At 41.2% G+C, this 15,710-nt stretch overlaps 1 protein-coding gene across 31 annotated transcripts in view; it reads left to right on the top strand.

Annotated features, from left to right (window-relative positions):
- The window catches only part of NKTR (natural killer cell triggering receptor), a 51,332-nt gene extending 35,936 nt beyond the window's left edge, over positions 1–15,396 (top strand). For 11 of the 31 annotated variants that reach the window (XR_002338219.1, XR_002338221.1, XR_002338225.1 and 8 more), the window contains 5 exons: positions 273–418; positions 2,498–5,389; positions 7,989–8,084; positions 9,252–10,045; positions 12,280–15,396. Coding sequence is in view for 10 of the 31 variants with exons in the window: in XM_005669406.3 (XP_005669463.1) it covers positions 273–418; positions 2,498–5,389; positions 7,989–8,084; positions 9,252–9,308; positions 9,941–10,045; positions 12,280–12,367 (3,384 nt within the window). In the remaining 21 variants the exon portion in view is untranslated. Of the gene's footprint in view, positions 1–272; positions 419–2,497; positions 5,390–7,988; positions 8,085–9,191; positions 10,046–12,279 lie in introns of those variants that run through there. The other 20 variants (XR_002338233.1, XR_002338231.1, XR_002338234.1 and 17 more) reach the window with 10 other exon arrangements.

The raw sequence follows: 15,710 nt of genomic DNA on the forward strand, positions 1-15,710 counted from the left end.
AAACAATCAGTATGTTGGAAATCTTAATATGTTGAATAATCTAGGCTAATTAGGACTTCAAAGATGAAATTTTTACGTGTGATTATAGGTGAATCTCTGCCTTTCCCATTTCTTTTTAGTTTGACATAACTTTATATCATCCTTTTGGTACTTCAGTCATATTGCCTTTGAATGGCATCTGAAATTGGGTCTTACACATACCTCTGTCCTGTAGCAGACTATTTGAGAGATATTTCTAAAATTATTGTTCCTAACTTTTTTTTTTTTTAAAGCGCTATCACACACCTCCAAGATCAAGATCCTGTTCTGAATCAGATGATGATGATAGCAGTGAAACTCCTCCTCACTGGAAAGAAGAAATGCAGAGATTAAGAGCATATAGACCACCTAGTGGAGAAAAATGGAGTAAAGGAGATAAGTAAGTATAAGCACAATCCTGTGTCTGTTGTATTTTAAGTGTTATGAAGATGGAGACATACTTCTGGATTTGTCATTAAAGATTTACATTTCAAATTAGACTGTAACCAAAGAGAATGCATTTGGGAATGCTTGGTGAAGTGGGAGGAGGGATGATTGACTTGAGGTGCTTTTAAATCAAAATTCCATTTTTCCTCACAAGACTATAACCCTGCTAAATTTCTGAAAGGTTTCTTGTTCAACTTTAGAAATAATCAGGACTTAAAAAAATTATATACCAGGAGTTCCCATGTGACTCAGCAGGTTAAGGATCTGGCTTTGTCAGTACAGTGGCTCGAGTAGCTGCTGTGGCATGGGTTTGATCCCTAGCGCAGGAACTTCCATATGCTTCAGGTGTGCCCCACCCCAACAAAAATTGTATACCAGACTCTTTCCAGTTCTCTTAGTCACTATGAATAAATAGGAAGGTAATATTAACTTCTGACCCCAGGGTCTTGCTTCTTCAGAAATGTGCTCACCTCTTGCTCTCAGTGATACCCATAGTGGAATATCTTTTTTTTTTTTTTTTGGCTTTTTAGGGCCACACCTGTGGCATATGGAAGTTCCAGGCTAGAGGTCGAATTGGAGCTACAGCTGTTGGTCTATGCCAAAGCCATAGCAGTGCCAGATCAGTAACCCAGTGAGTGGGGCCAGGGATTGTACCTGCATCTTCATGGATACTGATCAGGTGCATTGCCTCTGAGCTACAGTGGGAACTCCTAGAGTATCTCTTTTTTAAATTTTGCTTTTTAGGGCCACACCTGCAACATATGGAGGTTCCCAGGCTAGGAGTTGAATCAGGGCTACAGCTACCGGCCTACACCACAGCCACAGCAAGGCAGGATCCAAGCCATGTCTGTGACCTACACCACAGCTCAAGCCAATGCCAGATCCTTAACCCACTGAGCGAGGCCAGGGATCGAACCCAAAACCTCACGGTGCCTAGTCAAGATTCACCTCCTCTGCACCACAATGGGAACTCCTTAATTTTTATTTTTGGCCACTCTTGCAGCATATGGAAGTTCCCAGGCCTGGAATTAAACCTACACCATAACTGTGGCAACGCTGGATCCTTTAACCCACTGTGCTGGGCCAGGGATCAGAACCCACATCTCCACAGCAACCCAAGCCACTGCAGCCAAATTAACCCACTGCACCACAGCGAGAACTCCCTAGAACTCTCAATTTTGAGCCTTGACATTACTACTGAGATTGTAAAGCATGCATCTATTTTCATGTACCTTTCCCCCAATTTTTGTACTAAGTAGTTTAATACCTTAGGGGAAAGTCCTTGACTACCTGTGTAGGCTGAGATAAAATAGTTGTGCCAGCTTCTCTCTCTCTTTTTTTTTTTTTTTTTTTGTCTTTTTGTCCTTTTGGGGCCGCACCTGCGGCATATGGAAGTTCCCAGGCTAGACATCTAATCGAAGCTGTTGCTGCTGGCCTATACCACAGCCACAGCAACTCTGGATCCTTAATCCACTGAGCGAGACCAGGGATCCAGCCCGCAACCTCACGGTGCCTAGTCGGATTTGTTTCCACTGCGCCACAACAGGAACTCCCAAGAGAGGCTTTTCTTAAAGTTTAGGCAGCTATCCTGTGTCTGCGGAGAATCACCAGAATTTTTTGGAAACTTGATTTGACTGTCCCTCAGAAATTATTCTTGGAGGCAGAGCATCATGAATGGATCATAGCCAGGAATTTGGTAGGTCAGCAGTGCTCTTCTGATTGGTTGGTTTGGTTTTCAAAACTCTTTTCTATCAGATTTGAAATTTTTGGCTTGGCTCTGGGAAAAAAAAAAATCCTTTTATAAGTGAATCTGTTAGTAGTTGTCTCTTTGAAATTGAAAGGTCAAGATTAGACCTATCACTCTTTGGTTTATCCTTCCTACATGGGCTTAAAGTGTTGATAGAGTCAGTACTTTGTTGTTAACTAGGCTTTTTATTGATGCATTTGCTTTGACAACACATGCGTTTTAATTTTAAAGTATAGAACGCAATGCTTGTAAATAATGGCATGCATATTCTTTCCTTTCCTATAGGTTAAGTGACCCCTGTTCAAGCCGATGGGATGAAAGAAGCTTGTCCCAGAGATCCCGATCCTGGTCCTATAATGGATATTATTCAGATCTTAGTATAGCAAGACACTCTGATGGCCACCATAAAAAACGCAGAAAAGAGAAAAAGCTTAAGCATAAAAAGAAAGCTAAAAAGCAGAAACATTGCAGAAGACGCAAACAGACCAAGAAGAAAAGGATTATTGTACCATCTGACATAGAATCTTCAAAATCATCTACACGACGACTGAAATCCTCCTGTGATAGAGAAAGGCGATCTCGTTCTTCCTCATTGTCATCTCAACATTCATCCAAAAGGGACTGGTCTAAATCTGATAAGGATGACCAGAGCTCTTCAACCCATTCCAGCAGAGACTCATACAGATCAAAGTCACACTCACAGTCTTATTCTAGAGGAAGCTCAAGATCAAGAACTCCATCAAAATCCTTATCACATTCTCGAAGTAGATCAAAGTCCAGATCTAGTTCAAAGTCAGGGCACCAAAGAATAGCATCAAAATCACCAAGGAGAACAGCCTCTCAGTTAAGTGAAAATAAACTTGTTAAAACAGAACCTTTAAGAGCAGCAGCAGCACAAAATGAAAATGTTGTAGTACAACCAGTGGTGGCGGAAAGTATTCCTGTGATACCACTGAGTGATAGTCCCCCTCCTTCAAGATGGAAGCCTGGGCAGAAGCCCTGGAAGCCGTCTTATGAACGAATCCAGGAGATGAAAGCGAAAACAACCCATTTGCTGCCTATTCAAAGCACTTATAGTTTAGCAAATATTAAAGAGACTGGCAGTTCATCATCTTACCGTAAAAGAGAGAAAAATTCAGAAAGTGATCGAAGTGCTTATTCAAAATACAGTGATAGAAGTTCAGAAAGTTCACTAAGGTCAAGGAGCAGATCTTCTAGGAGTAGATCTTATTCCAGATCATATACAAGGTCACGAAGTCTAGCTAGTTCACATTCAAGGTCTAGGTCTCCCTCATCTAGATCTCATTCACGAAACAAATACAGTGATCACTCACGTTGTAGTAGATCATCTTCTTACTCTTCTGTTAGCAGTGATGATGGGAGACGAGCCAAGAGAAAATTTAGATCCAGTGGGAAAAAAAATTACACTTCAAATAAAAGGCACAGCAGCAGCTCTGAAAAGACACTTCGTAATAAATATGTCAAAGGCAGAGAAAAGTCTTCATGTCAGAGAAAGCATAGCGAAAGCAGGTCATCTTTAGATTATTCTTCAGACAGTGAACAGTCAAGTGTTCAGGTTACACAGTCAGCCCTGGACAAAGAGAAGCAGGCCCAGGTGGAAATGAGTACTAAACAAGAGAAAAACAGAGTTGAAGAGAAATCTAAGCCTGCACAGGAATGCCCACGTACAAAAAAAAGAACTTTGAAAGAAAATCTTTCCGATCACTTTAGAAATGGCAGTAAGCCCAAAAGGAAGAATTATGCTGGGAGTAAATGGGACTCTGAGTCAAATTCTGAACGAGATATAACTAGAAACAGTAAAAATAATTCCCGGCTATCTTCTGATAAAGAAGAAGGTGAGGCCACTTCAGATTCTGAGTCAGAGTTGGGTGAAATTCATATCAAAGTCAAACCCACAACAAAGTCTTCAGCAGATACTTCACTAACTGATGATAACAGTGGTTGGAAATCAAGCAAACAGCCGTCATCAACCTCTGATTCTGAGGAGTTCTATTCCAATTCAGAAAACACTAGAGGAAAGCCACATAAGCACAAACACAGCATAAAGGAGAATCTGAAAAGGGAACACACCAAAAAATCGAAAGAGAAATCGAAAGGGAAAAAAGACAAAAAGTACAAGGCTCCAAAACGCAAACAAGCATTTCACTGGCAGCCTCCATTAGAATTTGGTGAAGAAGAAGAGGAGGAGATTAATGAAAAACAAGTTACTCAGGAATCAAAAGAGAGAAAACAAATTTCTGAAAACAGTGAAACCACAAAAGAAAATATTCCCCCAACTAAGAAACCCTGTGAGAACAGCAGCCTTTCAGGTAAACATAATACAGTAGCAGTTTCATCAGATATTGATCAGTCTACCAGAGATGAGAGTAAACTCAGCATTTCTCCCATAGCTTTAAATGCTGAAGAAAATGTACTCAGTTCTCCCTTGAACATTCAGCATTTTGAAGAGATTGTCCCAAGTGGAGCAGAGGATGTGTTTCAGACAGATGACAACATGGAAATATGCACTCCTGACAGGAGTTCCCCAACAAAGGTTGAGGGAGCTTCCCCTCTGGGAAGTTCAAGGCTTGACACTTCAGACATAAATATTGTTCTAAAACAGGATATACCAACAGAGCATCCTGAGGCAGAGGTAGGAAAACAGGAAAGCAGCATGTCAGAAAGCAAAACAGAGAGTGAAGTGGGAAAACAAGACAGCAGCTCTGCCACCTTGGCCAGTGCTGTAGAAAGCACTATGAAGAAGGAGGTGGCCGAGAAAAGCCAGACCAGCCTCATGGATAATAAATGGAAGCCCCTGCAAGGTGTAGGGAACCTGGTAGCATCAGCTGCTACCACATCCAGTGCTGTAGATGTAAAGACATTGACTACTGTGCCTGAAATGAAACCACAAGGCTTAAGAATAGAAATTAAAAGCAAAAATAAAGTTCGGCCTGGGTCTCTCTTTGATGAAGTAAGAAAGACCGCACGCTTAAACCGGAGGCCCAGAAATCAGGAGAGTTCAAGTGATGAGCAGACGCCTAGTCGGGATGGTGATAGCCACTCCAGGAGTCCAAGTAGATCTCGAAGTAAATCTGAAACCAAATCAAGGCACAGAACAAGGTCTGTCTCCTACAGTCACTCAAGAAGTCGCTCGAGAAGTTCCACATCATCCTCTCGGTAAGCATCATTCTCTTTCCTTTTTTTCTCCCAAAGAGAGTCTGTTACTGTTTAGCACAAAAGAATATCAGAGTTAGGGACGGGATCACTATTTCCAAATATTTGGGAGAAGGCTTGTGCTGTGTGACTCACAGAGCAGACTGAAGACACATGGAGATTTCAAGGGAAGAAATTTGGCCTCAGGATAGAAAGCTATTGCTACCCGCTAAAGCTCCTTGGCAGTGGCAGTGAGTTACCTTGATAGGTGGCAAGTTCTCAGTCTTTAAGGGAGTGAGGCTGCTCTTTCACCTGTCAGTGATTGATGTCTTAGAAGGGAGTCTTGAATATACAGAATATAGAATTTAGAGATCAGTAATAATCCTCCATTTAGAGGCAGAGTTACCTGCCCAAGACATGCATCTAGTTGATCTTTATTCACGGGGCACAAGGGGTAGGAAATGGTAAATATCATTTTTAGGTTTATTTATTTGTTTTATTTATTTTGGTTCAAGTTTCATCTGACTTTTGTCATCAGCATAGACTGATCAGAGAATGAGCATTTTTTAAAACTAAAAAAAATTGGTAATGGTGATAAGTTAATAAATAGTTTTCTTTTCCTTGTAAATGTTTTGTGGTTTTGTCTCACTGCCTCTTACTCATATCCTTTATTATATTGTGCTTGATTTTCATCACTTCATTTTCTTTCTTTTTTTTTTTTTTTTTTTGTCTCTTTGCTATTTCTTTGGGCTGCTTCCTCGGCATGTGGAGGTTCCCAGGCTAGGGGTCGAATTGGAGCTGTAGCCCCCGGCCTACGCCAGAGCCACAGCAATGCAGGATCCAAGCTGCGTCTGCAACCTACACCACAGCTCACGGCAACGCCGGATTGTTAACCTACTGAGCAAGGCCAGGGATCGAACCCGCAACCTCATGGTTCCTAGTCGGATTTGTTAACCACTGCGCCACGACGGGAACTCCGATTTTCATCACTTGAACCTAAAATACAGTAAAAATATTTAACTGTTTTTTTCTTCCTAGTTATTTATCAGTTGTTTTCTTCCCTTACCCAGACTTCTTTAAAAATAGGAACAACATTTACCATCTGTAATAACCTTCTCCAATTTACTCGGTTCCTGGCAGTCTGCATCCTGTGCCTTCCCTCTCCCATCTCACTTAACTGACTAAGGTTTTCAGGTACTTTGGCATGGCCAGTGCCAGGGCATATTTTTAGTCCTGGAAGCCCTTTATTAGCTCTCCTCATCCCTCTCAGACTAGTTTATGCCTGAGTTGTGAGCTCCTCTTCCTTCTCCTGCTCTTGACTCCTAACAAGGCCCAGAGAGCTAGTAGACTGCTAGACTTTTCTCTTAAGATTTGTGTTCAAGATGCAGCTGTTGAGCTACTCCAGCCTCCTGTCGGCCAAGTGTCTGCTTACCGTAGGCACTTAACCATAGACAGCTCTGAGCTGTCGGTGATACTGGCCACTCTGATTTAGTTTCCTACCCCTGCCTTTGGAGTGGGTAGTATTTCATTTTATAAATAAAGACAGTGAGGCATGGAAAGGCTAAGGAATTTGCTCTATGTTGGGTGGTTAACAGGTAGTAGGCTGAGATAGCTAAACTTTGCCTCCCCATTTTGTCTACCCTGTGCCTGACCCCCCTGCGGGCCTGCCAACTTGAAGTCAGGGATTGTTTGCTTCTCATCTTTCAGTCACCTCACAGACTTTGCTCTATAATTGTTGAGTAAATGACTAGAATATCATTACAGAATGTGTTCTTGCAAATAAACTGCAACTGTTTTCTAAAACATAAGTACGTACTGAATGAAACTTATAAAGATATTACATAAGTAACTTATGCAAAGCATTATTGTTCTGTTCCCGAATGATAGGTACAAACTAGGGGAAGAAGGGTGAGAAGCCAAGGTTGGGGCAGAATTGCATTTAAGTTTCTTGTTTGTTTTATTAAGTATTAGGTATAAATTTATTTAATGGTTAAGGTATAAAAAATCATTTTAAATGTCATCTAGCTTAAACAGTAGAGCTCTGACATATCTGGTGTGGCCTTACCTTTCTCTCCTTTCCTAGAGTTAATCATTATTCTAAATATCTATTACAATTTTGTTGTTTTTCTTTATAGTTTTACTATAAATGTTTCTATCTGTATACAATGGTGTTTTTGTGTGTTTTCAAACAAAATCTTTTTTATATATACAGATATTCTACATTTACCTTTTTTCACTCAACATTATGTTCCCAAAAGTTACTTCTGTTGATACATGTAGCTGTAGTTTATTTATTCAGAATATTTCAGAATGTATCTGTGTTAATTTTTTTTAAACCCATCCTACCATTTATGCAGATTTGGATTATTTTCCTCTTCTGGTTTCACAGATAGGGCTCCTGTGAACATACCTGTACTAGCCTTTTCTGTTTTTTCTTTATTTCATTCTGTTCAGTTTAAACCCTCATTAGCTGTTGCTGTCACACCCCGCTGTGAGGAATTCATAAGAGACCTTTCCAAAGACCTTTCCTCTTATTGGGTTTTTCCCTTCCTCCCCTACCAGTGATTAATTTTAACAGCATAATAAATTAGGATAATCTTATTTTTTACACTGTTAATTGTAGATCAAGAAGCTACTCTAGAAGTCGGAGCAGAGGGTGGTACAGCAGAGGTCGCACAAGAAGCCGGAGCAGTTCCTACCGCAGTTACAAAAGTCATAGGTGAGCTGGTGAATCCTGCCCTACTGTGTGGTCTCATCTGTCTGCTTTTCAAGGCCTGCCCTGCACAGGCAGGGTGGGATAACTTGAAAAGAATCTTGTCATTACTGAATAACAGTTAGGCCTACTTTCTCATCTAGTTCTTTCTTTCAAAGAGCTATTGGATTCTTACTGGCTATTCTAAGGATGGGATCTTACCAGTGTGAGGAAAGAAAAACAGTAGAGATATTTAAGAGGCCCTCACTACTACCTCAACCCGCAATGCATCTTCTTTAACCTAAGTTCCCATCTGGAGTCATCTCTTGGCTTGAGTTAGAGATTGGGAATGGAGGATTGTTAAAAGGGGACAAAGGGGAGTTCCCACTGTGGTGTCTCTGCAGTGCCGGGATGTAAGTTGATCCCTGGCCCAGCATAGTGGATTAAGAATCCACTGTTGCTGCAATTGCAGTGTAGGTTACAACTGCAGCTCAGATCTGATCCCTGGCCCAGAAATTCATATGCCATGGTGCAGCCAAAAAAGAGAAAAGAAAAAAAAGACAAAAGGAAGAAGCGCCGGGGGAGGGCAGTGACCCAAAGTTTCTGGTTCTTCCAGCTTCTTCCACCCCTCTTTTGCCTCTCAGGTATTTTTCACTGCTGCAGCTTCATTTTACTTATAGGTATCCCACCTGTGTCTTTCCTCTCCCCACCCAGTTCCTCTCCAATGACTTTATGTGCACCTCATAGAAGAAATGTGTAAAGCTTAGAATCTTATGATATACAACATGCTTTAAAAAAAAAAATTTGAGGAGTTCCTGTCATGGCTCAGCAGAAACTAACCCAACTGGTATCCATGAGGACACAGGTTTGATCTCTGGCCTCACTCAGTGGGTTAAACATCCAGCGTTGCCGTGAGCTGTGGTGTAGGTCACAGATGCGGCTCGGATCCCACCTACAGCTCCGATTTGACCCCTAGCCTGGGAACTTCCATATGCCGTGAATGTGGCCCTAAAAAGATCTAAAAAAAAAAAAGAAAAGAAAAAAAATTCCAGTATACTTTTGATAAGAAAATGAAATAAATATAGCTTCTGGATTTCATTGTGTTTTCTCCTTGATGGGCAAATAAATGTCTAGATTTTTGATATAGCCTGTCCTGATCCACAAGATGATGGTCCCTCATGTGATTAACATTAGGACATCCAGCAGGAGCAGATCCAGGAGCAGCTCATATGATCCCCACAGTCGGTCCAGGTATGGACAGGGATTGGGTATAACCACCTGCAGGGGCAGAATTAAAAGGCCTAGTTTTATAAAACCCTTAATTCCCTTTTTTAAAATGTTGTGTTTTATGGGAGTTCCCTGGTGGCTCAGTGGGTTAAGGATCCGGCTCGTCACTGCTGTGATTCAGGTCACCGCCTGTGGCGCGGATTCAATCCCTGGCCCTGGAAATTCCACATGCTGCAGACACAGCCAAAAAAAAAAAAGTGTATTTTATTGAAAAACATGTTTTTGTCCTTTTAAACTCTTTTTATCTGTCAGCCCATTGTACTCTAGTGTCAAAAGTGACAGTTGATGTAAAATTGTAATGACAGGTATTTATTGACTATAATTGCCTAGTAATATCCACCAGATTCAATTAAACTAAATCAGTGTTAATTTTGTGATATTTTTTAATGCAGAAAAGAAATTAACATTTTTCTGTTTAATATGGTAAGTCTAATTTGGGGCAGTTGTTAAATGTTTCCAGTACTTGTTATGCAGACATGTCTTCATTACTGTCATATAGCATCCATGTTCTAAGAGGACATTTGAGATCCTAAAAAGAAATGGGAATATATGAGTATTCGAATGGGAAAATTTAGTGTTTGTTATTACTGTTAAAGCAGGTCCTACACTTATGATAGCTACTATAGCAGGAGTCGGAGCCGAAGTAGAAGCCAGAGGAGTGACAGTTATCACCGAGGCAGAAGCTACAATAGGCGGTCCAGGTGGGTCTCTCTCCTCTTGAGCACTGTAAGTTACTGTAGGCCCTTGATATGTGAGGTAATAGACTGCTAGTAGAAGAGAAAGCATTGTCTTTTGAGGACAGAAATACTACTTTCTCTTCTTGAATTTTATTTTATTTTTTTTCTTCTTGAATTTTATCAACAGAAAGACAGTTATTGAAAGTGGTCTTTGTATTAAGAGTTACTGGGCAATGTTGGATTTCCTTTTGTGGCGCAGTGGAAATGAATCCACTAGGAACTGTGAGGTTGCGGGTTCAATCCCTGGCCTCGCTCAGTGGGTTAAGGATCCAGCACTGCCGTGAGCTGTGGTATAGTTTGCAGTAGCCAGTGGCTACAGCTTCGATTAGACCTCTAGCCTGGGAACCTCCATATGCCATGGGTGTGGCCCTAGAAATACCAAAAAAAAAAAAAAAAAGTTACTGGGCAATGTTTATTGGTTGTTGGTTTTTGTTTTTTTCTTTTCTAGGGCCGCACCTGTGGCATATGGATGTTCCAGGCTAGGGGTCTAATTGGAGCTGGAGCCTCCAGCCTACGCCAGAGCCATGGCAACTCAGGATCCAAGCCGCATCTGCGACCTACACCACAGTTCATGGCAATGCCAGATCCTTAACCCACTGAGGGAGGCCAGGGATCGAACCCACAACCTCATGGTTCCTAGTTGGATTCATTAACCACTGAGCCATGACGGGAATTCTGGTTGTTTATGTTTGGATCTAAAATGGATTTTTAAATATTCACATACCTTTGGATAAACATTTCTTTTGGAAGGAATAGAGAGAAGGCCACTCAAACCATGGCCTACATCTTTAAATAGGGCTAGTTGCCAGTAACAGCAAAGCCAATCTGTCAGTGTTTTAAATTGTAAAAATGTAATGTTAAAAAAAAAAATGCAACATATAATAAAATGTCATAATCATTTGCATCAGTAGCAGGATTGAGGTTTATATGATCAAAAATGTTTTTCATATCTTTATAGATATGTTTTATATAGCATATTTTAGCTAGTAATGCAGAAGTCTGTGGTTACTAAAATATCCCTTTCCCAGTGCCTTCTGATCTTACCCTTCCCCCCATGCCTTGCAGCTGCAATCTTGCTTGTAGAATATCAGTGTGATCCGGACTCTCCCTTGTTTGAAACACTTCAAGGACATGCCACTGCTCTCAAGGGCAGCTCCGATGCTCCTCAGCATTGCATGGAGCCCTCTTCACCAACCAACTCCAGCTTGGACTTTTCTGTCTTCCCTGCACTAATGTTCTGAACCTTCTTTTTCTGCCTACAGATTCACATGCCCACTTCTCCATCCCCCCTCTGGCCTCTTGAAATGGCCAATTCCCACCTATTTTCCAGGGCTCTGCTTCAGTCCACTCACTGCCCCTGGGAAGCCCTTCCTGATTGCTAACCCTGAAATGTCACCCTCACTCATGTCTTGGCCCCTATTCTGTACTATCCTTGAGACTCTACTTGGTCTGGTGTGTGTCTCCTTAGCATCCAGCAGAGTGACTGGCTCTCTGTGATTTTTTTTTGCTTTTTAGGGCTGCAGCCATGGCATATGGAAGGTCCCAGGCTAGGGGATGAATCGGAGCTGTAGCTGCTGGTCTACACCACAGCCACAGCAACACTGAATCTGAATCATGTCTGTGATCTATACCACAGCTCACGGCAGTGCCGGATCCTTAACCCACTGAACAAGGCCAGGGATCGAACCCACATTCTCATGGACACTGGTTGGATTTGTTACCACTGAGCCACAATGGGAACTCCTTTGTGAATATTTTTCAAAATAACTGAATGATGATTATAACCGGGTCTTCTTGAATCACTATCCCAGTGGTCCTGTCCATTCCCCACCTCACCTTCATTGCTCATTTTGATTTGATTTTGATTTCCTTGTCTTTCATGAAATCCTAATTAAATATTGATGTTCATTTTGGGTAGTATGGAAAATTATTTTCATTAGCATGAGTGGGTTTCAAGTAATTCCCCAAGAAGTGATGTCTCTTTATTTTATCTTAACCTTGATATTACCACCATCTGTTTTTGACATCTTTGAGAGGTCCACAGTGTTGCCACAGTCAGTACCCTACTTGTCCACCCACTATGCTGTGCCTCATCAGTATTGCTTTCAGGCCACTCATATCAGAAAAGCAGCTACAAGAGGAGTTCAAAGGGTTGACAATTAAAAGGTGTTTGTTATTTGTTTTGTTTTGTTATACAGGAGTTGTAGATCCTATGGCTCTGACAGTGAAAGTGACCGAAGTTACTCTCATCACCGGAGTCCCAGTGAAAGCAGCAGATATAGTTAAAAGTGTCCCCTTTCTTTTTTTTTTTTTTTTGATACAAATTATATCTTAATTTGTAAATATCTGGTAACTTAAAAGTTTAAGAAACTTAATGGCAGTCTGTTGTTCTGTTTCAATATTAGAGACAAATTTGAAAAATAGACACTTCTTAATTATTACTCATTCATTTATATATGCACAGGATTTAAAATACAGATACGTCTCCTAAAAATATTTGTATGCCACACTTTACAGCCAACTATGGAAATGAATTTCATTTTCTTGAATCAAGAAATCATGAAATTTAATTATAATTCGCAATATTATTTTAGATAGACTATTTTCTCCATCTCATGTATTTCCTAGAAAACAGATTCTTTTTGCCCATTTTCCAGGTTTTGGCATGTATGCTGCTAAGCAAAGAACTGTGAAGGAGAACTGATAAAGGTGGCCAGATATTTGTATACCATTTTCACAGAGTCTTATACATATGTGCTCTTAAAAACAAACCACCCAGCACTGACACTAATGGTAGCCAGGAGTATAAGGCAGTGGCTCTGGGGTTCTTAATTCATTGCTTTTTTGACTCAGAGGATCAGGAAAGTGGTCACCATACAGCCTGCTGTCTGTATTATTTCAGGCTGGCGGGTGAGGGTAAGAAGAATAAATCAGCCTTAACTATAAATACCTGCACTGTCTCTAAGGCCCTGATGTTTTATGTGCTTTTTAATAAATACTATGAGAAGTTCAGTTTGTTAAAAAAATAATTCTATTCCAGTTTCTGCTTTGGTGCTTGGTACCTTTTGGTGCCTCTTTAAGCATTATTCTTATATACTATACATTAAAATTCCGTAAGAGAGAGAAATGATTTTTTTTTAATTCACTGGCACCAACATGGTTCCTTCTGAGCTATATTCACTTCTAATATTTGGAGGGCTGGAGTTCCTGTCTTGGCGCAGCAGAAACAACTCCGACTAGGAACCATGAGGTTGCAAGTTCAATTCCTGGCCCTGCTCAGTGGGTTAAGGATCTGGTGTTGCCGTGAGCTGTCGTGTAGGTCACAGACGTGACTCGGATCCTGTGTGGCTGTGGCTGTGGCATAGGCCAGCAGCTGCAGCTCTGATTAGACCCCTAGTCTGGGAATCTCCACATGCCTCGGGTACGGCCCTAAAAAGCAAAAAAAAAAAAAAAAAAAAAAGTATTTGGAGGGCTTCTCTCAAGCACAGGTGTGGGCTGGAGGGTCCTGGAGCAGGCAGGATTGGCATGGGGCTGTGTGGCGACTCCTGTGTGTGTGGTCCTAGAAGAGTCTATTGGAGAATGGACCTCAAAAGTAACACCGAGATCTACCTGCCACCACCCTGGACACATTTTTGCAGGGCTTTATTTTTTTAAGTCTTTCATTTTAGAGATAGACAACAAGGGCAGTCAAACTGTTCTAAGCACCTGCCAGCATGTTTCCCTGTCTGCCATGGCCCAGTGAAGCCTTATGTGACATGGTAAACCTGGAACAACAGACAAGGCAAGTAGGGTGTGCGGTACTGCATAAATTACACATTTTCACAGTCTTGGGTGGTTCCTGCAAAGATGATTTGACCTATAAAAACTGGTGAGATTTTTTTTTCATCTTTAGTTTGAATTTTTTCCCCAAGTGTACTTAATCACCTTAGTGCCAGTTTAATCCAGTTATGCAGAAATCATAATGGATGTTTAATGCAGAACTCTGTGCCATCCTACTCCAGGCCCTTCCTGGTGTACTTGGGAAGTGGGAAAGAGCCCTCAGTTGGAGGGATCTGATCACTCCTGATGGATGGAGGGGTGACCTTGGATGTATTAAAACCCTCACCCTTAAAAGGTTAATAAACAGGGTTAAGTGACCAGTTGTTTGCCAAGTTGATAGCTGAGAATACCTTAGATAATAGGACTTAAGTCAAACAAATGTACTTTGTAGTGAATGCAAAATAGTGTGATTCATATGAAGAGTTTTCAGAGGTTGCCTGCAGAGGGGAATATTGCTTTAGTAATACTCAGTGAAAAAAACTGCATTTCAAACCCAAATAATAACTGCCAAATCTAATTACAATAAGAAGAGTTATCTTTGGGCATTGTGTTAGTTTTCTATTGCTGTGTAACAAATTACCCCAAATAATAACAGCTTAAACCAGCACTCACTTCTTAGCTTACAGTTCTGTAGCTCATGAGTCCAGCACTATGGCTGGATTCTCTGCTCAGGGTCTCACAAGGCTGAAATCAAGGGTCAGCAGGGCAGGATTCCTTTATGGAGGCTCTGGGGAAGAATCTGCTTCTAAGTTGATTCAGGTTGTCGGCAGTATTCAGTTCCTCGCTGGCTGTCAGCCGGGGGCCTCTCTCTCAGCTCCGTAAGGCTTCTCGAATTCCTTCTTGTGTGTTCCCCTCCATCCTCAAACCAGCAGTCAAGACCTTCTTATGCTTCAGACCTCTCTGCCTTCCTCTTCTTTTAAAGTTTGTGTGATTAGATCAAACCTGCTGAGATAGTCTCCCTATATTAAGGTCAGCTGTGCCATAGAACATACCATTATCACAGCAGTGATGTATTCACTGGGATTGGGGCATGAAATAGGAGGGGTATTTTACAATTCTGCCTCCCACAGGCAGTAACTCTGCCCATCACACTATGGGTGGAATTTTCTCCTGAAAAGGTGGGCCCTAGAAGCCTCATTTGTTTTCTCCATGGAAAAGAACAGCCCTCAGCTGCAGCATTCAACTTGTGTGTTTACTGAATGGACTACAGAAATAGCTTTTCTTCCTAAAGGGGATTATTCTGTATTTTAAGTTATTTTTTAATAAAATTTAATTATGTTGTGTATTGTGCTTCTTAACAGAAAATGCATTATTGGACTCTTTTTGTAATGTCCTGTTTACTGCACATGAAACGTGATATAGCTGGTATTGTTCAAAAACTGTAGAAAATACTTTTGTACATGTTGGTAATGTCTAATTTGTATACACTTCATTTAAATTTCCCTAAAACTTGAAAGGGGGACCTTGTAGAAATTAAAATATATACTTAGTCTTAAGTTTGAGTCTGTGCATGTTTCATCCTTCTTTATTCATCCAGACTCCAAATAGTCTTTCTGAAATGGAAACCCAGCCAGTGAAGAGACTTCTCATCTCTCTGCAGCTCATTTTCATCTTCTGACGGAGTATTAGTGGCAGAGCACATGGTGGAACTAGAGAGAACTTCAGGCAGAAATGTTGGCCTACGCAGAGAACCATTGGTGGAGATTGGTCTACCTTCCCCTGCCAACTCTAAGTCTCTCTTTCCAAGTCCCTCCAGCCTCTGTTGTCATCCCGCTGAGATGACCAGCATACAGCTGTCTCTGCTCCTAAA

This window comes from Sus scrofa, chromosome 13, assembly GCF_000003025.6.
Source record: "Sus scrofa isolate TJ Tabasco breed Duroc chromosome 13, Sscrofa11.1, whole genome shotgun sequence".
NCBI classification, from domain to species: domain Eukaryota; kingdom Metazoa; phylum Chordata; class Mammalia; order Artiodactyla; family Suidae; genus Sus; species Sus scrofa.